This window comes from Lagopus muta, chromosome 1, assembly GCF_023343835.1.
Source record: "Lagopus muta isolate bLagMut1 chromosome 1, bLagMut1 primary, whole genome shotgun sequence".
Classification (NCBI taxonomy): domain Eukaryota; kingdom Metazoa; phylum Chordata; class Aves; order Galliformes; family Phasianidae; genus Lagopus; species Lagopus muta.
Genome location: NC_064433.1, coordinates 112,037,681 through 112,063,256, shown reverse-complemented (window position 1 = coordinate 112,063,256; position 25,576 = coordinate 112,037,681). Strand labels below are relative to the sequence as shown.

At 39.3% G+C, this 25,576-nt stretch overlaps 1 protein-coding gene across 1 annotated transcript; it reads left to right on the top strand.

Annotated features, from left to right (window-relative positions):
- On the top strand, positions 1-24,333 carry OTC (ornithine transcarbamylase). The gene is made up of 10 exons (XM_048933913.1): positions 1-77; positions 2,579-2,717; positions 3,344-3,425; positions 8,731-8,818; positions 13,409-13,562; positions 19,807-19,929; positions 20,599-20,652; positions 20,756-20,905; positions 21,928-22,065; positions 24,274-24,333. The coding sequence occupies exons 1-10, from the start codon at positions 1-3 to the stop codon at positions 24,331-24,333; spliced, it is 1,065 nt and encodes a 354-aa protein (XP_048789870.1).
- The last annotated feature ends 1,243 nt before the right edge of the window (positions 24,334-25,576 follow it).

Below are 25,576 nucleotides of genomic sequence, written 5' to 3'. Positions count from 1 at the left end.
ATGCTTTTCAATTTGAAGAATTTTTACCACATTACAAAATTAACACAGAACAACAAGCATCTGCCACGACATTTTTGGTAAGCTTATCTTCTAGTTTTGTCTGGCATTTAGTGACATTTAATCAGAAAACTGGAGACAAAAGCAATTTAATTTTGTGAAGGAGTGACAGTTTCAGATAAAGGTTTCTGCTAGCATTTTGAGTGCCCTTTTCTTTCCTTCTGAGGCAGCAGTGCTGAGACTAGAGGAATTTTCCTTTTAATGTTTGTGAAATTTTATTAATTCTTTCCATGGGATTTAGCTGCACCACTGAGAATGAATGTTTCTTCTTGAGTTCAGTGTACTTGCAGGTACTGCAGTTGATTAATATCTGAATGAAGTATGGAAAATCCTTATGTATTTAAGCAGTTTTTATGACGAGTAGTGGGAGGAGATTATTTCTTTGAAGCTACAAGGTGAATCTCAGTTTCAGTGTATTTTCTTGGATTGTTTTGTTTTGTTTATTATTAATTATTATTATTTCTACTTAAACTTGAGTCATGCAGGAAAAGCATTATTTGATATAACATTCAGGTAACCAAGAAGACTTGTCTATGTAACTTGATTTTTGATTCTTCAAGGGCATCAACTTGCCCATCCCTCATGGCTTCAGATAAGTACCCATATGACAGTGTTTCTGAAAGACACCTCTAATACTTGTCACGTGTCAAGAGTCAAATTAAGTTAAAGACTTGAAATCTAATTCTCCACTCACCTATATTTTCGTGTCGGTGTCAGTAAGAATGGAATTAACAGCATTATGTAACAAACAATTAGCGTTAGAAAGCAATACACAGGAATTTTACATACCCAGCCTAATATGCAGAGGCATTTTTATTCATCATTTCTACATTGCCTCTGATTAAAAAAAAAAAAATGTTTTCCAAGTTCTTATCTGTGAGAGTCTTAAAGAGTTCCTGAAGCCTGGGTGATAATTTTTTTTTGTGTATTTATGAATTTTCACTGCTGGCAATTGGTGCAAACTTTATCTGGTTGGTAGCGATGATAGAAAGGCAAGTATGGAAAACAACTGCAGTAAACCTAGATTTCAAATAGAATAATCTGATTTACTAAGCTTTCTATATAACACTGTTATATAATTCTTAGGGATTTTTTACACTATATTGTAACATTGGTATAAGCTATCTATCATCACTGTTTTACAAATATTATAAGTTAAGCACACTGTGGTTGATACTACAAGATAACCTAATATTTATCAAACGATATGCCAGTAATCCAAAGTAATTTCTTTCCCTGGTCAGAATGAAATATGCCAACTACTTGACCTTCTGCCTGTTATATTTTAACTTCAGTGTCTTGTCTCATGCTTCTTCTCTGGAATTTATTTGTCTACTTCTGCCCCTCTTTCTGAAGATGTGGCCATGGGAAGAGAACACATTTCTGAAGGTCATAGCAGTAAAACAGAATCACGATAGGAACACGGAGATCAGAAAGGGATCCATAGTCCAGTGTTCCTGTAGCCTGACAAGAGCAGATCAGGTCAGCTGTGATTTGCTTAGCCAGGTCTTGAAAATCTCCAAGGATGATAATTCCAAATCCTCTCAGAGTAACCAGTTTTAGTGCTTCACTGTCTTCTCGTGCAGAAATTAATGGGAGATGACAGTGGGTAGGTGGTGTAATTGAGATTAAGAGCTTAAGAAGCACCCACCTGGAAATATAGAACCAGTAGCTGCAGAACCAGATGTTTGCATTGGTTTGTACTCCATTTCATCTGATCAGTTTAAAAATGCTACCTTTTAAAAAATATAGTAAGCTTGTACCTGTCCAAAGCTTTAGCAAGAATGCATTGCAAAGTGTGCTATGCAAAGGATGGCTATCGGTATGGTGCAAAAGAAGGGGCTAATCAGTCACTTTATCTGTTATCTTAAGCTCATGGAAACACGAGCTTGAACTCAACCGTTTTATTAATACATCTCATCTAAAATAGTGGAAATTGTACTCTGGGTGATCATCAACATCCCATTTCATGTCATAAATCTAGTTGGAGGCACTATGCACTCCTTGAGTAAATGCACAGCGTATGCTTTGAATGTCTCTGGTATGACAGGAGAAGGGCCAGAGCACACAGCAACACTGTGATTCTGTGATTTGGTTATCCTCTTTCAAGGTCCCTCAAGTAATCAAGAAACATAAATAGACTGCCATGATTTTTGTACATGGGAGTGGAATGTGGTCTGTGTCCTACCCATCCACAAAGCACTTGCCCATGTTCTGTACCTCAAAGGGCAGTTTATAGTCTACTTACATGCAATTTCATGGCTCTGCATTTGGTTTTGTCTGATTAAGCAGCACACAGTCTAGCCATACACACATCAGAAGGCCTACAGTACAGTGTGATCAATATACTGCATTGTGGCACGTTGTGAAAGCTAGCAAAGCCAGTTAAAGCAGTTCAGTAAGCTGATCCAGCTGGGTCAAATGAAGGGAGTGGGACAGATTTCAGCTGCTTGCTTATTGACTTTTGCATGAGTACAATTTCACGTTAGAAGCCAAAATGTTTTTTTCTCTTTTGCCACAGCCATGGGCCACCAAATCAAATGAATGTTTGTCTGAAAGGTCGTGACTTTCTTACTCTACAGAACTACACAGCAGATGAACTGAAGTATTTGCTATGGGTGGCCTCAGATTTGAAACAAAGGATAAAGGACAAAGGAGAGGTGAAATGCTTTACTTATATTTAAGTCACTCAGATATTGAAATACTGTTCTGAAAGATATTGGAAATCAGCAGTTTAAATTGTTTTCTCTAAATATAATCACTGTGACTCTTAAATCCTGTATACCATGCACTGTGGTTTAGTGGGAAATATTTGTGATAGGGGACAGTTAGACTGGATAATCGTAGAGATCTTTTCCAACCTTGGTGATTCTATGATTCTACACTACAAAACAAAAAAACCTTCCTGTAAAACGTTCAGAAGTATTCTTTAAGTAATACAGAGGACTACAGAAATGAAAAAATTAAACAGCTTTGCACACGTAACTCCCTGTTATTGGCCAACCCCATCCATTCACATGTGGTGTATATGCCCCATTAAATGTAGGAAATAGAAAACAGTTATCTGTTCTGCATAGGAATAAGATTAGCATCAGAGTTCTACTTAATGCTAGTTCCAATCATCTGCCAAAGTACAGTGGCTTTTTTCATTAGAATTAGTTATTTCTCTTTAATCTTTAACAAGTGTAACTTTTCTAATGCTGAATCAATATGTGAAAGAAGTATTTCACACTGGAAATCATGTAATGATTATAAAATTGAAATGCCTTCCATTCCCGTTGTCCAGTATTTGCCTTTGATGCAAGGAAAATCGTTGGCCATGATTTTTGAGAAGAGAAGCACAAGAACAAGATTATCTGCAGAAACAGGTAAATTGGAGGGATGGCACAGTCACATTTTATTTGAAATTGTACACTGGGAGTATGGACTTAAAAACACTATGTAATTTTCTAGTTAGCATTTTTTACTCAAGAGATGCCTAAAGTTTTCAAGCAAATATAGGAAAAGAATGGTAGCCAACTGTGTTTCTCCTTGCCTATTAATGTCACATGAACATCGGCCTCTGAAATATCACCAGACCATTCCAACATGGTAGATCAGAAATAAACTAACAGGCCAAAGTGTTGTTGATGTAATTTCCCACTGTGATACACATCTGCAAGCTTGTATTTTAGTAAGCATCACTAATTTAATCTCGTGCAAGCCCTAACAAATGTCTTTCTAATGTATTATGCATTACCATTGTCACATTTCAGAGTATGTGTTTAGACTGGGAATCATAGTAACGCCTTGATGTAAATTAGGGAGAGAAGAAATTTAACATGATTACCTACACAGGAAGATAACTCGATTGAAACTCCAGGGTATTAGCCTAATAAGATCAGAAGTGGAACACTATTCTTTTAGGATATAGTCTTACAAACACAGGGAACACATGCATATCCTTAATTACATAGAAGTTGCCCTGAAGTCAATGAGACCACTGAAATCAATTATTCATGTGTTTGCATGTCACCAAGAAATTCAGGAATAACTACGAATTGGTGACTGTCTTATGGGTGCATTTTTTACTCAATGGGAGAAGAAGAAGCTTCTCCCTGGTTAAGTGACAGAAAACCCGTTGAATATGCATCTTCTTTCACAAGATGTAAGGGAAAAGGTAGGAAACAAAACAAAACAAAAAAATAACCAAAACAAAAAAGCAAGGAAGAGGTATATAGACTATCTGCAACCACTTCTGAATTTGCTTTTATATCCTCTGACACAGTCTGTGGATCCTGGTCTTTATACGGACTTGTTCCTTTCCGTTTCTCCCGATAAAGCAGCACTTATCAATGTGTTTCTATCTTGCATTCTCTCTTTGTTAAGGCAACGCACCTCTTAATACTGGAGTTTTTAGGCCAGTTTCCAGCTGCCTGCCATATTCCTACATGGGCAGGTACACATGAATTCTCTGAATCTGTTTATCCTTCTTGCTTCTGTATTCAAAGGCAAACACTTTTAGTCCTTGGTTTTGAAGGCTTATGGAACAGGGAAGCTCAGGAAAGTTCAAATGAATAAACTTAGGGATGGGAGTTAGCGCACATAAATTCATCCAAGAGGGATTACTCTCCAATGAAATAAAACCAATTTGTTTCTGAGTGAGACTGCTCACAAGGGAGTTCAATGCGAGTTAACTCCTGTACATTAACTTCACACCTTCAGTTATTTGGTATTAAGTCCTCTAAGCCTAAGGCTTGTTTCAAAGGCAGACTCAAACTTTTTATGTCCATGGAAACTCTATATATTTCAGCTGCTTTTTAATATACACAAATTCTCCCTTGGAATTTATAACTCAAAACAAATGTGGGGTCACACATGTTCCTTTTAGCTGAATAAGCTAATTTTGTGCCAATTTTCTAATGTCTAAGGAAAGTGTACACTGAAGCAGATTGGAGTGTTTGCTTATAGAATCCAGGAGTCATCTCAAATAGCATTTCCCAAACATTGCACCTTCAAGACCTCGAAATAGGTCACTTGTGGGACGTGGCTCTGGTGATCAGATTGATGTGAACAAGCTTTGCAGGTCTCAGGAACAATTAGATAAAAATTAATGTATTCCAGTTTAAAGGAGACTTGAAAAGCACTGGTTTCCACATCTGCCCTGTGCAGTGTCTAGGAGATTGCTGCCACATATGATCTCTGTGGAAGTCTCTTCCCAAGTCCTGCCAGATGATTACACAAATGCTGAATGCAGACAGTACGTAACCAGGTAGAAATGGAAATGGAACACTGCGGGTAGATAAGCTTTGTCTATCTTCTTTCCTCATGTACCAAAATACAGAAGATTCTGAAAGGTTTACAGAAGTTCACAGCCACTGGCTTCAGCAGAACTACTCCCAGCTCACTCTTCTTACCATAGGGATGAAGGGAAGAACAAATCCTTGCCTGAAGGTTACTGCCACAGAAATAACTGCATTACTTTCCATGTTCTAATGCAGTGGGTATAGTATCACATGACAGGAATAAAGAGGATGCTTTATTGTCCTTGCAATTACTAGTGTTATTTAGTTTGCCCATATTGCAGAGAGGCAAGAGCACTTTTTTAACTTACTCTTCCCTTAGCGGAGTAGCTTTAAAAAATGTTTATGAAGTTTTAAGTTTTCGCTCAAGCACTGCTCCTGTGTTTGCCTGTAAGTGTTCTTTATTACCAGTCTAAATAAAAAGATACCTTATAGATTACACATCATGGCAATCAGTAAGGAAAACAAAGATCCAAATCCAGATATACTGAAATATGAAACAAGAGCCTTTCTTTGCGTTTGAGAAGATGTGTGTGTATGCATGTGTCCTGGTTATGGCAAGGCAGGTTATGTCATAACCTTGTCCAGGTTATGACAAGGCAGCCCCATAGATTTGCAAACTAGGGGATTCACTTTGGCCTGCTTACCCAACATACCAGAGACAGACTGGAGTAGTGATTTAACTCAGGTCTGTATAACCACCAGAATTCACGACCTAAATAAAAGAATTTGCATAAGTAGGATAAATAATGTGCCACAGCCTGAGGTCCATTTATTAAAAAACAAAAACAACAAGAAGAAAAAATAACAAAGAAAAAACGTAACAGGAGTGAAACCTGTGGTAATGAGATAGTAAATTATTCTGTCTCTCTAGTATGAATGTCTGATACAGTTTGCTGAAGATATCAGGATTGATATGACACTTAGCATGTGGCTTTGGGAATCACCAGATTGTGACAACAAAGAGGATTACATCTTCCAGTTTTACATTGCACTCCAGTATGCACTAATTTGCTGAGTAAGTGCCTGCATATCTTCAAAAGTCACCAACTTTTTTTTTTTATACTGATAACCTGGATGAAATAATCTAAAACACAGATTCTTCTCCTGTAACTGTACACAAAGCTAGAGCACAGGCTCCTGTATTTCCAGATGGGAAGTCTGGGATGGAAGTACATTCCCGGGCCCTGCACAGATGGCCAGTTCACGAACAGAAAACCAACACATTAGGACCTTGCTATATATGCAGACCCAAGGTGGTAGCTCCAAGTAGGCTGCCTGTCATCTTGCAGTTCTGAATAAATGGCCAGATTCCTCTTTTTCTGCCTGGGCCTCACTTACAGAAAAATAGAACGTGTCCATGGGAGTCTGCCCAGAGTGTGAAACACCTATTGAAGCATCCATATTTAAAAGCCTGAAGTGAAGAGCTGCTGTCTTGTGTGGAACTTCATGATATAAATCACTGACATAATCACACAGAACTTTGAAAATAAAAGGCATACGAAGTCTGACAGGAAATGTCTAAGAATCACAGGATCACAGAATCATAGAATGGCCTGGGTTGAAAAGGACCACAATGATCACCTAGTTTCAACCCCCCTGCTATGTGCAGGGTCACCAACCACCAGACCAGGCTGCCCAGAGCCACATCCAGCCTGGCTTTGGATGCCTCCAATGATGAAGCATCCACAGCCTCCTTGGGCAACCTGTTCCAGTGCGTCACCACCCTCTGTGTGAAAAACTTCTTCCATCTTAGAAGTTCTCTGAATCTGAATCTGGTCTCTCTGAAACTTGGGACAATCTCTAATGATGGCAAATGGAAATTAAGAGCAGGCCCACTCACTGGAATGAGTGTACACTGGCTGGATGGAGCAGAGAATTGCCCTTCAGGTGGGGTTATGAACCGTCATTATTTTTTTTAATCCTACTTCCAAGGAAATAGAGGCAGTCAAAAGGCAATAAATTGATGGTATTTGTTTTAAAGACTGAACTGATCCAAAGCGGAGCACCTCACCTCAACCCTGGTGTCTGCACAGGACGTAATGCCATAAGGGCTGCTCTGTGCTCGGGGCCCAGCAGCAGGGCCCACTCCTGCAGTCTGAGCTTCACGGCTTGCCATTAGCTCTGAAAGCTCCCCTGTTCCTTACTGGTTTGATCATTCTTTGCAGGATCGAATTAATCATTTTCCAGGGGCCTTCAACAACGTGTTTGTTGAAGCTGCTCTCCTCGCGATGTCTGCAGTGCCATCTGATGGCTGCAACCAGCCCAAGCAGCTTTCAATTTCCTTTTTGCTTTTTTTCCACCTTTGTAACAGCAGGAAATTTGTTAACACCACATCCCTGAGTGCACAGCAAATGCTACAGGGCTACCTATAGCCCAGTTCAAATCCTCTGCTTCGTACTTTCCCAGGTGTGGGATCCATTGCTAAACCAGTTGTGAAAGTTTATAAGACAGTCCCCTCATGGCTCACCCTCTCAGTATTTGGACACGATGGACATTACACAGAGTTTTAGAGGAGGGAGGCTTTACACTTAAACCAGGCTAAGGCAGGGAGACTCAAGCGTGGTGTAAAAAGGTCTTTGCTTCTCTGTGTCGGCTGGTTGCCTGTGTTAGCTTTCTTGTGGAGGTGCAATAGGAATGAGTCAGGACAGAATCTGAGATTTGCCTTTAGTGAGAAGTTTGACTGTCCAAAATATCCATCAGGCAACTTTTAAGTTGCACCAAATGTTTTATATTCTTAAATGGTGCTCGGATCCTTCCCTGGCTTCCCATTCAAGAATGTGTTTCATTTTTCAGACCTAATCCATTCAGTACATTGGCTCACCGTAGAATTTCCTTACTATTGCAGGGTGAAAGGATACTGACAGTGTCTGAGATCATTCCATCTTTCTCTGACACACTGCAGTTTTTTAAGACGCTCAGTCATTTGTGACCAAGCTTAGGGTTGTTATGATGTGTGTGGAAACTTGGAGTCTTCTATCCGAGTGAATATCCTTGATGCCTCTTTGCAAGGATGTGGAATTAGACTTAATGACTCAGATGGTCTTTTGTAGTTCTGTGACACTAAGTCCATTAATGTAAATGTTGTAGAAATTCAGCATGATAAATGGGTTACCTAACTTAGCAGGGAGCCATGGTGATGCGTTCAACAATATGTAGTCTTGCAGCTTGAATGGCTGTTTCTATTAACAGAGATCACAATTCACGCTTAAGTATTTCAGCAAAGCATCATATTTGAGTGGTTTTGTCCTATTTATTTGCATCTCGTGGTGTCAGACTTTAAGCATTTGAAACATTTGGATGCCCTGCTGAGTTTTACTGCATGAAAATTATTTTGAGTCTTCGTTGTAGAGGCAGGTTCTTAATTTCCTTTTTATTGTTCTCCTTACAGGATTTGCTCTCCTTGGAGGACACCCTTCCTTCCTTACAAAACAAGACATTCACCTGGGCACTAATGAGAGTCTCACAGATACAGCAAGGTTGGTAAATGTTATTTAACTGATTGCTACATATTTGGCAGATGTTTAAGGAAATAGTTGATCATTCTGAAACTTGTCTTGAAGATTCTTGAAAGATAATATTTTCCTTATGGAAAATGTTAGAAAGCACTCCAAATTTCATAAATATTTACAGGTCAGCTCACAGAATCCATAGCTCTGTACACCAGATGAATGATGTGTTTCTCTGATGAAACACAAGGAAAATGTAAGAAAAATATAAAACATTTGAACATTTTAAGTTTTCCTTTCCTGTCTTTAACTACTGAAGTGGAGGACATATGGGTATTGATAGCAGAAAGTCAAAAAACTTCAGTCTGTTGGAGCTTAAACATGCTGACTTCCTGTTAGATACATTACACTGCCAATACCAAAATCAGCTGCAACTGTAGCATTCAGATGTTTCAGAGGAAGTGTGACCCATTTCCTTGTTTCTGTAACTACATGTTTAATAATGATTGAAAAATCATGGAAACTCATGAGCCTACAAAGGACCCACAGTTAAACAAAGAGTCTGAACTCAGTGTGTCCACCTTGCCAGTTCAGCAGAGCTCATAGACAGCCAGAGGATTGAAATACTTTCCTTCAAAGAGATTCTTCATTCTTCATGACATACTGCCCCAGTTTAAGCAGAGTAGCTACAGCTTCATCTAAGTGTCTCATTCAAAAGCTTCAGAGCACAAGCATCCCAGCTACAACTGGGACAGGGCAACTGCAGGATTTTTCCATTCAAATATATATAATGGTTACTATTAAAGACAAATGGAAAACATGTTAAAGATATTTCCCCCAAAGTGATGTAGGTAAATATTATTCTCCAAAATTTTCCCTTTTCTTCCTTTTTCACTGGATCACTGCGACACAAGAGTCTCTTGGCAGAGAAGGGTAAGAGAGGATGTTGATAGAGTGCAGTAACAGGGAGATGGGAGGTTGGGACAGAAGAGGTAGAGCCTGCATTGTGAGCAAGCTCTTGGCAGTGCTGACTGTCAACCCATCCCCTCTAATATCAGAGTAATGAGGGGCAGATCTCATCTCTTGGACCCTGGGCACCATCAAGCAAACCTTCAGGAAGAGGAAGGATGTGGTCAGGGCCCTTATGCAGTGCTGCCCTGCAACTTCACCAAGCACCATCCTACCAGATGTGCAGCACTGTTGTCTGAATGCTCTCTGCTATTCAGACTTCAATGCTATGGCAAATCCAGCCGTCTTCTGATTCACAGAAGGACATATTTTTTGTAGGTGAATTTTTACTCTTTCTTCTCAAATAAGATAATAAAAGGCCAGTAAGTCTTTGGTTTGCAGTATCTTGAATGATCTTTGCTTGTGCACATGAAAAGGAGAAAGATGAGAAATACAAGAAATAAGGCAAAAAGAAGCACTCTTTTAGCCATTCCAGAGCAGACTGCGTTCTGTGGAGAAGATTCTTGCAATACCAACTTTCCATGCAAGACCTCACCCCAAATTCTCTGGGACAGCTTCCTCTTCCAGATCAAGCTTCTTTCAAGATCCTGACCTAGGGATTCTGCTTCACTGCTGAGTCACATCACTTGTGCACTGCAGTGGAGTGAAGGCTTTCCAAAGTCATTACAGAGCCCCACGTACTCTGCTTCACTCCTGCTCTCATTAGAAGAATTATTGTTGACTTTGCATAACCAAGACTGAGTAGTTTACCCACAATAGCAATCTGTTATTAATTCCTTGGCATTTCATGTGAATGAAGGATGACATGCCATCCTCATTCAGTTTAGGTGAGAATGATGAAAGAATGCTTGTAGTAACCCCAGAGAGTATTTCAAATATCTGTGGTTTTGTGTCTAGGCCTCTGAAGGCCTTAGAAGTACTTAAGATTGAGACTTTCAGCAAAGGGCACACAGGACTTCATAAAAGTCCTTTTTATCATGATTGCTGCATGTAAGAGTGGAAAGCATTTCTTCTGTGAGTATATTTTATTCGTTTATTAGATGGTCATAATACAGCTTTTCCATACTTCACAAGATGTCTACATTTATACCAACACAGTTGCAATTGCCACCCATTAAGTATCTTTTCAGTGCTGTTTAGCACATCTAATATCCTAGGTGAAATGAAATACCTAAGTACTGTATCTGTGTTTTCTACTGTAGAGAAGTTCCACTGAGAAGTTCCACTGTGCACCATGATAGCTCAGTGGCCATAAGGTTCAGTACTGAAGAACTCCTAGGATGATTTTACAAGCCCATGAGCATAATTAGGGGATGAACATCTGAATCTACGGGGATATGCCTCTTTACTACTGTCAATCACAATGAAACAGTTTTTTCAGATAATTAAACCTTTAGAATTAATACATACTTTCAAAAATTACATAGAATACTCCAAACTCTGGATAGGAATATTCTACCCCAAATGAATGCAAATGCCCTAAAATCACAGTGCTGTGCTAAAAACAAACAAACAAACAAACAAACAAACAAAAAACAGAGACAACCACGCTGAAAGACCTTACTGCCTTTATTTTTGAAATCCTTAACTGATATTGAGCAAAACTTCACAGCTTTTATTGGTAGAAATGAAACTTATTTTGAAAAGATTCATATGCAGCATTCCAATGTACTCACGTATTTCCAAGTTCTGGGATTTTGAGGATTAAGTTTGTAGGCTCAAGATCTTGCAAGAAAAGAAAAAGAAAGGAGGAGTGGAGAGGAGAGGAGAGGAGAGGAGAGGAGAGGAGAGGAGAGGAGAGGAGAGGAGAGGAGAGGAGAGGAGAGGAGAGACTTGTAGTTAATAATAATACAGGAACCTTGATAACTCCATCAAATCCATAGTCACCTAATAAGCCTCTCCTTCACCTTCCAAAACTTCATCTTTTCTAAAGACTTTTTTAGCCACATCTTTTTTTTCCCTATACAATCCCTGCCTTGGTTTCCTTTAAATTTGATTGCAAGTGATTTCATGTCCTTAGATGAGGGTTTGATTTCTATCTGAGTTGAATTTGGCTTTGATTTTGCATAGTATTAACTCACTTTCCACCTGGACTTCCTACTATAAGATATGACATCTAGAAATGCTGGCAGAAAGACTGAGAACTTGCTAGTAAGAATCCAAGAGTTCTAGTAGCTACTAGAGTAAGAAGAAAATCCATCAGTGTTCACTACTTGGACATCTTAAAATACTTTATCTGTCGTGAGATAGGAGTCAGCAGACCTAAAAACGTCCAAGATAATTCTAATGTAATTGCCTCTTTTTCTTGTATGATGCAGGACTAAGTGTACCTTGTTTAGTTAGCCACCTATTAGATGGTAACAACATGGGCCACGCATCTCATCTCTGATGTCTAGTTTAGGTTTTCCACAGTCACATCCTTCAAGCTAGAATAAACAAATAAAAATGACAGCACTTGTGAGCTAAGAAGAGAAATAGTCACACAATCATTCTGATAGCTGACCTTCAGTAAATACTTTGTTCAGTTTCTTCTTTTCACTCATGGCTGCTACCAGCAGTCTTCAGAGAGAGGTCTGTGTGGAATCTTGTAACATTTTATAAGAGGTTTGCTTGTATGAGGCATGACTGATGTCAGTAGAAAAAAATTGTTACTGATTTACTCCATCAGGAAATGTGTGTGTGTAAAGGCCGTGCCATTAAAAGCTATATTTCTACAAGAGGAGATCTCAGAATCCTTTCTGGCTAGTCAGAAAATGATACTGCAGTGTTTTTTCACACTCTCTTATCCAGTCTCTTCCTTTTTTTGTTTTAAGGTCCTATTAGAGATAACATTAAAGCACACAAAATGCTACTTCAAAGTCATGCTTTGGGGCCTGATTAAAACAGAAATGCGGAGAAATGCAGAGCCCCTATCCATATTTAATTTATCTAAAGAATTCAGGGCACACTAAGTATGCTATGCTAATCCACCATGCTAATCTCTGAGTCTGTCACACTTTGGCAAATGAGGCCAAAGCCAGAGTGTCACAGTGACTCCTGCCTGTCCTTATCCATATACTGAATTTCAAACTCAGACATTACTGTAATTCTGAGACCACGTGTATCAGTGTGCAGCTCTGCAGATAGGAGAAAGAACAGGCTGGTATTGTCAGCTTTCTGTTTCTATCTTTGTTAAGATCAATAAGTAATTGTGGTAATCTAAGACAAATCTGTAGTCCTAATCCTCACAAAGGTCAACCTATCGTACAGAGATACACTCAGAACATCTTTTCCTTTGGTGAAAGAGTCAAGAAATCTTATTCAAACTTATCAAATTCTTCAAATATTACAACATTGCACAATCTCTTATCCTAGTTCATTTACCTTAGTATTTATTGATGCTCTACCTGTAGCTACAATCAAAAGCTAAGAGGAAATATCAGGAGCTTTCATTTACTTGCTATAGTTTCTTAATAAGAAAAACTGCTTACTTTTTGCAGCTTGTTAAATATCTGCATTTAAGTGTGTTATGGGGGCATCATAAATAATTCAGACAGCTGAACATTTCTGATTCATTACCACTTTTCATTAATATTTATATGCTGCATTCTGAAGGATGCACTGGGGATGTATTTATTATGTTTGACTTGGATATTTTCTGCCATCCCCCAGGGTGCTGTCCAGCATGACAAATGCAATCCTGGCTCGAGTTTATAAGCATAATGATCTGGACCTAATGACAAGAGGAGCCACGGTTCCAATAATCAATGGATTGTCTGATTTATACCATCCTCTCCAGATTTTAGCTGATTACCTAACCCTTCAGGTACCAATACAATTCCTGCTTAACATCGCTGGAAAAATCGGGTTCAAAACTATTTAGTGGCACGTTTTTTTAAGTGGTAATTACATGACACTTGTTATTTAAAGAGATCTTTATCCAGGAATATAATTAAGAACCTGCTTAATTTAAAACAATTACTTTGCTCTATCAACTGTAGTGGGACTGAAGTTAAGCATAAAATTAAATACTTCATTGGAATTAGGCTGCAATTCAGAAAATTTGCAGGGAGGGCTGCATACAAAGATAAAGGCAAGATGCTGGCTCAACTAATGCCAACAGGAATTTTGTCACTGGCTCTAAAAAGCTCAGTAGTTCACTCTTGATTCTGCCCTAGCCCATGAACAAAAGGAATCATTATCCATATTTTAGGAAATTGATCAAACTTGTTTTTCCAAAAGCCAATTAATGTTACAAGTGCAAATCCCTTATATTCAGGCTCTTAAACCTATTTAACCTTTGCTCACATAAAAGAATAGATAATGAAGATCATATTTTTAGGTCTAATCCAATAATATGTTGGTTTGATGTAGCATTTTGCATGTAGATAGCATTTTACACATAGACTGCCAGATGTTTATCTGTGAATGGAAGGACTACGGTGTGTTACAATCAATCAAGGAACTAGCTTATTAAAACAGATTAGTGTACTACAGGGCTGGTTAACAATTTTGATGAACTCTTCTGACCTTGTTTACTTTCTGAATGAACAAAAATCATACTGCTTGAAAAAAGGACAGTTGGGATAATTTTGTGATTCATTCAGCTGTGTTTCTCAGCTCTGCTATGGGACATTTGGTATGTGGAAAAGATCTTATGGTAGAAATAACAAGTTATTCATGCCTTAAACTGTGAATACAGAAACATTCATATGTTTAGAGAAAATTACTTCTCGTTACTTCGATTCATGCTTGTCTTACAATTTTCAATGCTAAAAAGTGAAGAGACCAGCAAAAAACAGTAAAATTGAGACTAAAATGCTTTGCATCCCTCAAGATATGGTACATCTTGGAGATCCTATTAAGCCAACTTCAGTGAGCTGTTCCAACTATGTAAGATGGTAAACCACAATGAAAAATTCATCATCATCAAACACCATGTATCATCTTTTTATTTCAACATTGTGTGCAATTATAAACCAGGAGTACATTACGGCTGTGTTTTGGGAGGTTTCTATCTTACCTTGCTTGTTAGCATTTACCCCTTGGTTATTAGCATTTACCCCTTCGTTATTAGCATTTTCACAATTATGAAAAGCAGATTTCATTCATAATCATGACTCATAATCTACGTAACTACTGATATCTGCCTACAAACGTAGTTTCATCCTACATAGCTCCAAGCCACTGACTACAGCACTGAAGTACCACATCTGTAGTCAATGAAAAGAGACTGCTGAGCATCTCAATTACCCTCCAGGGATGGAACTCTTTCTCCACTGATCTTTCTCCAGTGATCGACAGGGAGAAAACTGTTGAGATTAGCAGAATGAGTAGGTGCCCTGTGATAGGCATCCTCAGCTTCTCTGTTGTGTCCTGGAATGGGGCAGCTGTGGTAGAAACTCCAGGTGAACATCCAAGCTGGATTTTCCCCTGGTCTAAATACCCAGGGTGGCAGCAGTGGCAGTGACTGTATTGCATCAAATACTGGGGAAGGAGTCTTTGAACAGTGTTTCTGCCTATTGGACATGATATGAAAACAGGACTTTAACAGTTGGTGCTCAAACAAAAGAAGCATCCAACGTGAACAGGGATCACGATGAATTGAGCATTTGCAGACATAGATCTCGAGGAGTGATTTACTTTTGGCCCTTCCATCATGTTCTTTAGCTCCTGGCAAGAGCTCTCTAGAGGACAACTGCGTGGCTACCCCACTTTGCTGTGGGCGTGCTGCACTGCTGGCTTAGGATCTGCTTTCCACCCTCACTTTGTTATCCACTGCATGCCAACTTTGCTCTTTTCTGCAAAGCACACTGAGATATAGACTAGTTTTACAGCCAGCTGCTCGCAGTAAAACAGCATTTCAGCCATATAATGAACGTTACCAGTTCACAGAAGCAGAATGAACGCTTGAAGAAGCAGGAGTCATGGGGTCTGGTTGTTACTTACGCAATCAAACTTCTCATGTGATTCTCTACAGGGTAGAAAGATGTTATCTGAGCACAACCTGCAAGAAGATTAACATGGGGATGTTGAATAGTATCACTGATTCTTTAAATCAGTTAGAAGTTCACATATAACATTTGGACTGCTTTTCTGTGATGCAAAGGCAATTTATTTGATTTATGCATACATGCAAAATGCAATAGTGACACAGACTGATAGCCCCAAATTTACATGTTACTGCAGAATTTATGAAGCTTATTTCTCTCAAAAATCTCTTCCTTATCTTCGTCAGTTCTTTCCTGCCTGTATCTGGATCTGATCCCTCTGTGCTGTCAGTACCTACCCCAAATGTAATTTTTTCTCTTCCTTATTTATCCCCCTGTATTTCTTACTGGAGCTCTATGTACACACTGACCCTTTTCATGTTTAGCACATTTTTATTCTTCCATTTCCTAAATCCCATTAATTTTGCCACGTGCTTTCTAGAATCCCATGGATGTTTTCCTTACCATACCTCTTACTGCTTTCTATAAATTTTTGGTTGTGCTGAGTTTGCTCTTGAGTTATAGCCCACTAGAAATGGTTGTGAACATTTTGCAACCTGACTGGGAGAGTGTGGGGATGTGGCTTTTAAAGCTTATGAGTTGATGTGCTGTTGCTGTGCACCTGGAGAGTCATTTTATGCCTGTGACTGTGCTGAAGGGGTGAACCAGTTGCTTCCCGATCCTGCCTGCTGCCACTCTGTCTCCTGGGCAGAACCCGTGACTCACAATTTCTGTTCTGCAAAGCTTGGCTGGCCTGCAGCATCACACAGTTTGTATTCTGGGGACACACCATGCATTGACATTGATTCAATTGATATTAATGCCACTGGCCAAATCAGCTAACTTGTAGCTGAATGCAGGACAGCCAGACTGGTAATTAGAGTGGATCTGTATGCCACTAGCTTTTATGTCATTGGTCTGAAGGGAAATTTCTTTTTCAGAAAGAAATGGTTGGCATGGAGAAACATTTAACATAATAAGTACATCAATGGTTCCTTTTTAAATACTGTCACAAATTGCAGCATTGCCCAGTTTGAAGAAAGATAGTGTACATTCTCAGCCTTTTCTCAAGCTGTAACACAAAGAGCTCTAGTTAATGGAGTTTTCAAATTCATCACCATTCATCATAATTATTCTCACAATTAGGAATCCCAACTAAGATCCAGACTGATTCTCTAGAGTATGCTGTGCCAAACACCAAGCTAAGAATACATAAGACAACTGACGCAGCATCTGCCTTCAGCTCAGTTTGAGAGCCAACAGACCTGGCCCCATTTTTCATTCAGTGGATCATACATGTCTCCCGAAGGGCTAAAGCTCTGACAAGCTTTCCATTAAAATATTTTGACAGATTATTGATTCATCATTCAAAAGCTTGTTTTAATTGAGGGTTGTTACAACTGCTGAAGCCAAATGTTTCAGAGATAACTTAAAATATTGTCAGTTTCAGTCCAGCTGGAAGCAATTCCAGGTGGAGTCAGACATGAAAGTCCCTCATTAATTAAACTAGTCTTCTCTAAATATACAACAGTGAGCATGCTTATTTTTACCCCACGGTTTGATACACTGATATACTGCAACTATGGTTAAGAACGGAATGAAACACAGTAGAATAAGCGTGAGAGCGAGAAAATTGACTCTAAAATGGGCATTAATTATTTAGCAGGGATTTTCCTCGAGATTAACAAAGCCAAGTTTTTTTTCCATTGCACCAACAGTCACCAGCTTGCTGAAGAGTCATTCATAAGGGAGAGGAGCTCCAGAACTTCTAAATATTTCTGTGTGGCATTACTAGAAGTTCAAAGTCAGGTTACAAATATGAAGAGAAAGTGTAGAACACCCAAGAAGGTAAAATGCCTATATCAGTATAACACAGTTTGGAAAACCTGGGGAGTGATGCAAGGGAAAAGTATCTTCAGAGGTTCTGGTGATCTGAATGTATTGTACAGATTATGGCTTAACCTGGATCATTAGGGTCATGGCAAAACTCTTTTAACAGGATTTCCTCTGTGTGCTTGAACAAATCTATACTGTAAAATAGAAAAACAAAAAGTAAGTCTCATATACAGCAGTTTTTGTATTGCGTTAAAGCCTCCTGGTTTAAGCCAGTACAATTATTTTATCTTTCTCATGTTCTTGGTAGCTGGGGATGTATGCAATATAGGATGTGTGCTCTGAGGATAAGCATCACAGTCACAGTGAGCTGACTTCAAATGAAGAGGTTGGAATTGCAGCAGCAGTGTACAGTGGCAGCAGAGAGCTTAGCATGGGATGTAAAATAGGCTCCACAAGCACACACACAGCTTGACTCTGCCTGGGCTATGACTTTCTCCATTAGCTAAACATCTTCATTATGATTAGCTCAGCTATGCACACTCTGTGTAGCAGTCACTGCAGTTGTAGATTTGCAGTTTGCAGTACAGATTTTGAGGGTTGTTACACAGACATCTTCAGTTCTTCATATTTCATCCATAACAGCTAGTAGTTTGGGAAAACAGAAAAGTATTTAATATGCATTGTGCTTCTTTTAATTCGGGGTAGCAGCTGGTAATAAGGTGGAGGTTATTTAACATAGCCATATATTTGTGACTCACTGCTCAGTGCTTTGAGCATTACAGGCTGTGATGCCTATTTTTAAACAGTGAGATCAGAAGAAGTGAGGGTTGTCTCATTTGCTCTTGGCTGTGGGTTTGTGTCTCAGCTATCGCTAACCCCTAGCTGGAAACAACTCCTTAAACAAATGCCTTACTTTTGCCTTCTCCTGGGAGCATCACTGATTGGAGATGTGGAAAGATTTTGAAAGATTCATAAAGGCTTGCGGAGCTGTTATGCTATCACAGCTTCCATGACCACAAGGTCTTGCTTTTCTCTCCTATGAATGCCCCTGCATCACAGCTCTGCCCATTAGGCTGTTGCTGTCTAATAACCTGTCAATGAAGAAAACCTATTGTTTTACCATACAATAGTTTTAGTTGTTAAACTGCAGGCAGCACAGGACTCAGATGTAGATCTCAACTAAATTTAATGTCATTAAATATTTCACATGCTACTATTTTTGACTTAAGACCGGCAGAATTGACAGTAAGTTTGTTCTGGAACAACTTCACAGCTATTTGTTCAGGAGAAGCTGCTGCCAGGAGAGGGGAGTGCAGTTTCAGCCCTCTTCTTGTTCAGCCATTTGGCGTTTTTGCTGAGTCTGTCTGCAAGGTAGCCTGTCATTACAGCTCTGCAGTGTGGATGCTTATCCCAGCTGACAGCCATTGAGCTATGTCACACAAAGTGCTGAAACACTGTCTGGCTTCCAGTTCATACAAGGCAACAGTTTCATGGCCCGATTTTGAGCTAAGAATAAAAGGCTCTCCATCATGCCTTCAGTGTTTCAAGTTGAGGTGGAGTAGTACAGAGCCAGGTATATAGACATATTTGGTTATATCTTCACAATGTTTCTGATGTTAATTTAAGTACATGTAAATGTGCATATACAGAACAAGCCTTACTGAAAGGCTTCAAATTATCCTCGTCTGGAAATACGAGCTGCTGTTACTCTTGTTCCTCCTTAGGCCTTATCCATTGGTGACTGAGAGCCAGAGTAGCCATACATGTACAGGCTGTGAGTGACATTAGGCAAAGCTCCAGCCGACACTGTGGGGCTGTTTCAGGTGAGGGTAATATACACACTCTAAAGATCATTGTGTTCCTTGGCTGTACAGCTGAGAGCAAACCCCTGAATTTCTAATGTTCACCAATATTTATGAGCACTAAGCCATAGCTATACCACTTCAGTGCTGAATTTACTGCTGTGCCTCCCAGCCTGGGCCTCACCATACAGCGTACATGTCAATGTGTTCTTCATCAGAGAAAGCTGCAGCGTTTCTTCTGAGACACGGGGAGCATTCTCTCACCATCCATCTTGTGTGTGTAGCAGGTTCAATTAAACCTGTGGTTTTATATTAACAGCAGCTAGCATTGAAACAGCCAGTCTTAGCACCAGACCAATTTGACCAACCACTCCTCCCCATGGCATTGCCTTGTTCTGTTCTCTTAGGATATAACACCAGGAATGTGTGATTCTTTTGGCAGGAGCACTATGGTGGTCTGAATGGGCTCACCATCGCCTGGATTGGGGATGGAAACAATGTCCTCCACTCCATCATGACAAGTGCTGCAAAGCTGGGAATGCATCTCCACATTGCAACTCCCAAGGTATGAAAACTGCACACATGGAGAAAGTAAGGCAAACTTTGCCTATCCCATCTCAGCCAGCTCAATGCTTCCCAAGGGCCTCACCTAGCAGTGTTTGTATTTCAAGTGTCAGCTTGTAGAACCAAGGTTCAGAATCGTGATTCAGTTGTTTTGATGCAAAACAGGAGTAATTCTCACTTCAACTTCAGAAGGAGTGAGGGGAATTCTCGACTGTACTGTAAGTTGCAGAAGATGATCATTCAATTTGAGAAAATATTCCAAAGGCACCAAAATCCCCTTCCCACCACAAATGTGAGAGCCATTTCAGACTGATGGAAGTTTTGCGTCTTGGTTCAAATTCATGGTGCAGCTTTTTAGAATGCTGCATTGTAATGCTATATAGAATATAAAACAAAGAATTGGTTTAGAGCAAAAAATTAAACCATGCATAGGTATTGTATTCTGTAACCTCTGAAATATATTTTCCTTACATTATCAGAATAATGTCCACCGGTTTATCTCCAAAGTAAACGTGCAGTGAAGTCTAACTAATTTCTTGAAGCTTTACAGTGCTGAAAGACAGTCTCTTCTGACAGAAAACGTTTCAATCAGTGTGTTCCTAATTAGTGTTAATGGTCATTAAAGATCTTACACATGTTCCATGGTGTAATCTATCATCTCTTCTGGCAGGGCTTTGAGCCAGACCTCAGAATAACAAAAATAACTGAGCAGTACTCCAAAGAGGTATGACCCTAATAAACAGCCTGGCATGGTAGTTTAAATAGTTTATTTTTGCTATAATTGAAGCTTCATGATTTCCTGATCTTCTTTATTTTATTCACATTAGTATGGTACCAGGTTGCTTCTCACCACAGATCCTTTGGAAGCTGCAAACGCTGCCAATGTCTTAGTTACGGATACATGGATAAGCATGGGGCAAGAAGAAGAAAAGAGAAGAAGACTGAAGGCATTTCAAGGTTATCAGATTACGATGCAGGTAATAATTCAGATCACATCTTTGCTTCATCCTTTTACAGATTTGTAAGAACCAACATCAGCAAAACGCGGGTTTGGTATTTCTTTGAAGGGAGCTGCAGAAAAACCACATGCAAACACCACTTCAGCCAGAAAATACACAAAAATAACAAAGCTAACTTATATATGTCACATGTCCTAGCCTCTCTCAGAGCTTCGCAATGAGATCTAGCTCCAGAACATGACCAGTGCAGGTGAGCTAATCCTTTACTTCTTTCTTGTTTGGCATCAGAAAAGATTCTTTGTATTTTACTTAGGATGACCAACTCACAGATTTTGTCTTAAAGTCCATAACCTGGGCAGCGTTTCAGGCAATGTTGTGTACATCTGCCAGTGTATAAAGCACTGATTATATATGTTTAAAAATCATCTCATTGAAATGCTTGTCAGAGCAAAAGCAGAAAAAATGTAAAGTCGTAAATCATCCAAGATAAAAAGGACATTTTCCTTGCTGATAGAATTACTGGTTTAATTCACTGTATTTTAACATAAGTTCATAAAATACTATTAATGAGTAAGTCTCTGAACTGGCTTAAAACTTCATTGTGCATTGATATTAGATCACTGTGTTATGAGGAACAATATCAAAAGAAAAAATATCACAGCCTTTTAAATCATGGTTTAATGTGCTCTCGTTGGAATTATCAATAGTATGACATTATTGTATGGCACTCGAATATAAATTGCACTTTATTGATCCACGAGGTCACCAGGGTTTTTACTTCTTGCTACTGGAGCAAGAGAAATAGGAGTAAAAATTTGGCTTTTGTGAAGTCAGCATTGAACTCTTACTGACTTAAATGGGGATTTTCCCCTCTTATTCTCATATGAGCAGGTCTTCTGAAGTCAGCAGAATTATTCTTAGTTCATCTTCAAAGTCACTAGAGAGGAAGATAATATAAATTTTGTTAAGTCTTTTACGAGTTAAAGGTTTCATTAATTACTAGCATATTTCTTTAATTTTTTATTCTCCTTGATCTACAGATTGTGAAATCTGCTGCCTCCAACTGGACATTTTTACATTGTTTACCCAGAAAACCCGAAGAAGTTGATGATGAAGTATTTTATTCTCCAAGATCACTGGTTTTCCAGGAGGCAGAAAACAGAAAATGGACAATTATGGTAAAAAAATAATAATATATATATATATTTGGAGGTTAGGGTCAGCTTCTGTTCTGCCTTACACTACAGACTTGCACGCAGTATGGTCCTTCAATAAACCCTAAATATGAGTGCATAAGTTTTGAATGCACCCCACGGTACATCACAGTATTGATTGTAGGCAACATACATTTGTAGAACAAATACTTCTGGACACAGATATGATCTATTTTGATAATAATCTGCAGTTGTTTGTTCCAGTTTTTATCACTAAGGCAAACCTTCAATATGAACTGAATTTTATTAGCACTTTTTTTTTGTATTTGAATTGCTGGGTTTACATAAATGAACTTAGCTGCTCCATTTTAAAGCATGTGAAAAGTTGAGGTCCCAGGGACTGGACATACAAACAGCAGTTTCCCAAGCACTTGGAGAAGACAGTGCTGGAGATTCTGCAGTTTTCTCTCAAGAATACTTCCACAGAAAACAATAGGAAATTTCCCTGATAAAGCACTGCAAGAGCAAAGCTCTGAAGGAGCCTGCAAAGTTATGGTATGGGTGACACTGTGTGATCCATGGGAACCATCAGGGTACACTTGACATTTAACACAAGCCATAACTTTTTCCACAGCATTCCTGGAATGTCACAAAACCACTTCCAGATCTCAGTAGCCTGTTATTTACTGTTGGCTTTAGAACCATCATGTTGACAAAAGCTAGTGAAAACTTTGAGATGGAAAAAAAACCAAAATGGAAATGGCACAATCATAGCTCTCAGCTGAACTCTGGGTGTGCTCCAAGTGAATATGTAGTTGAGTACTGTATGTACCAAAACCTCAGATTTTGGACACAGTTAAAATTATTGACAAATAATTTTTCAAAGATTCCATGCATGATTTTTAGCCTTAAAATTATGAAAAGTGCTCATATTTTAAAAAATTTTTACAGTATTTAATTACCCTGAAACACTAAAAAGCAAAACAATCAAAAAACGCTTTTACTTTGGGTTCAAGCTACACGTTTTGTTTGGATAAGAGAAGCGTCACAATTATAGAATCAGGGAATCATTAAGGTTGGAAAAGACCTCTAAGATCACCTAGTCCAACCACCAACCCATCATCACAATGCCCACTGACCACGTCCCTCAGTGCCATTAAGCCACATCACTCACTCATACTTACGAAGCTAAAAAAAAGAAACCAACCCAAATGTTGCCCAAAATGGGCTTTGTTTATATATTATTTTCTACCCATTTCAGCTCACCTAGCAAACTGAAAAAGGAATTATTTGCTCAGCTGTAATTTCAAACCAGGCTGAGAGCAGCTGTGAAATGGGTGGCAGTGGGGGCTGCACGGCTGTGTTCCATCCCCACTGTGTGCCTGGGTCTACCTGTCATACTGAGCAGTGAGGGTGGGATACGAAAGACCCATGGAGGGCCCTTGCAAATCCAGTTCTGGACCAAAAAAATGATTTATAGTTAGACATGGCTGTGAAATCATAACAGTGTGAACCAGGTAACTTTGTCAAAACTGAGCCAGCACAGCAGCTTGTGGCGTATGCAGGTATGAGGAGCACAACAAAGCTGCTTCATCACTGTTTTATTCACCTGATGTTCCCATTTCTCATTTCACGGCCATACAAAAGGTTTGTTGGAATGTGTATTGAATATAAGGGCAAAAGCAGGAGGAGTAGATGACACACTTTCAATTTCAGTGAGGATTTTTCATGTTTTAGTGCAGAACGTATAGCTAAACTGGGATAAATTTCCAAGTCCTTATTCAGGTATGACTGTTGATGATGCTAATGGAAGTTCTGCTGAACTTCCTCTGCTGAATGGAAGGTCTGCAAGCAAACCTGTATGTTTTTGGGGTACCTACCTCATTTCCTAGGTGAAGCTGAGGATACAAGATAGCACAACAAAAAGGCCTCAGATTTTGCTCTAAGTGTGCTTTGTCTGAATTTCTGCTTGGCCATCCATTAATATATTTTGTCTGCACTGAGAAAATCTATCAGTTGCAATACAGGACATCCTAAGTGATTTTCAGCTCTTTCCTGATTTTTCATCAGAAATTCTAGCAAATAAATCTAAGTGTGCACTTTTTGTCAGGCCAATAATTCTCAACACAAAACTCCAGAGCTAGAAAATACTTTTTCCCTTATTTATTTTTATGGAATATCTGTTTCCAATGTGATTGCATTTTTTTTTTTTTTCCTTTCTACCTCCTCTAGGCTGTCATGGTTTCCCTGCTGACAGATTACTCACCACAGCTACAAAAGCCTACATTTTGATGCTTGGATCCCAGCCAAGAAAAAAATATTCCTCATTGGCAGAATATTCTGGTCTGCATATACATCGATCTTCTTCAGAAAGGATCAAGGCAACGAATGATTCTTTAATAAAATTGTAGGGCTAGCTTTGCTGAAGTGTGCAGAATTGTATTACGTTTGTGAAAATGTTTGAGGCAATAAACTCCACAGCGAAAGTCACTTCTCATTTAGAGACTCTCAGATACCTTTCCAGTGATCAGCATCACTGGAAGTTTTTTGGGTTCCACTTTAATGATTGGCTCTGCCAGCATCATGGATATATTGTAGTCTTAGATGTGTTAGAGCTAGCATTGTGTAATATGAAAGACATAAACTCTTGAAACCTTTCCACATAATTGCTGATTTGTGGGAGGGTGCACAGGCCAGCAGTGCTTTACTGTTGCCTTGACTACCCACACTTCTTGGGTGCTCTGGCTTCTGTTTTTGTCCTCCAGCCAACCTCCAAATCCCTCTGCTGATTGGCACAGAAAATGTACAGATCCCATGAGCATCACCTTCCTCTGTGGCATTCCTGTGGGTAGCACAGGAGGATACTGCTGCAGTACTTGCAGAGCACATTCTGCAGAGTTGGATGTGGTGAAGAAAAACGACTGGGAGGAACTGTAGTGAGGTGGGGGTTAGCCTCTTCTCCCAGGTATCAGCAATAGCACAAGAGGGGATGGCCTCCAGTTGCACCAGGGGAGGTTCAGATTGGATATAAGGGAGAACTGCTTCTCTGAAAGAGCAGTGAGGCAGTGGCACAGGCTGCCCAGGGAGGCAGTGCAGTCACCATCCCTGGAGGTGTTCAAGACCCGTGTGGATGTGGCACTGAGGGATGTGGGCAGTGGGCATGGTGTGATGGGTGGTAGTTGGACTGAGTGATCTTAGGGGTCTTTTCTGACATTAACGTCTCTTTGATTTTGATTCTATTGCTCATTTCCCTCAAACAATCACTCTTTAAACAGAATTTAGGTTAAGATATCAAGTTCTCAGCTTATTTTTTCTAAGCAAGACTGAGGATCACCATATGATGGCATTGTATACTGCTCCTTTGTGGAAAGAATTTGCCGCGTTTCACCTTTGGTGCTGGAACATCGCACACGTTTCAGCTAATCTCTCTTGGCAGTGAACAGATTTGTGATGTTTGTAGTTTTGATGGTGGCTGGATGCGTGTATATTACAGCTAATGCTTTGTACACTTTAAAAACACCTTTGTTGTCGCTAA

Excerpts from the sequence above, each read along its gene's own strand:
- OTC (XM_048933913.1), top strand. The coding sequence starts at position 1 with ATGCTTTTCAATTTGAAGAATTTTTACCACATTACAAAATTAACACAG. Across the intron at positions 78-2,578 it reads CATCTGCCACGACATTTTTG|CCATGGGCCACCAAATCAAA; the intron begins GTAAGCTTATCT and ends CTTTTGCCACAG. Across the intron at positions 3,426-8,730 it reads AAGATTATCTGCAGAAACAG|GATTTGCTCTCCTTGGAGGA; the intron begins GTAAATTGGAGG and ends TTCTCCTTACAG.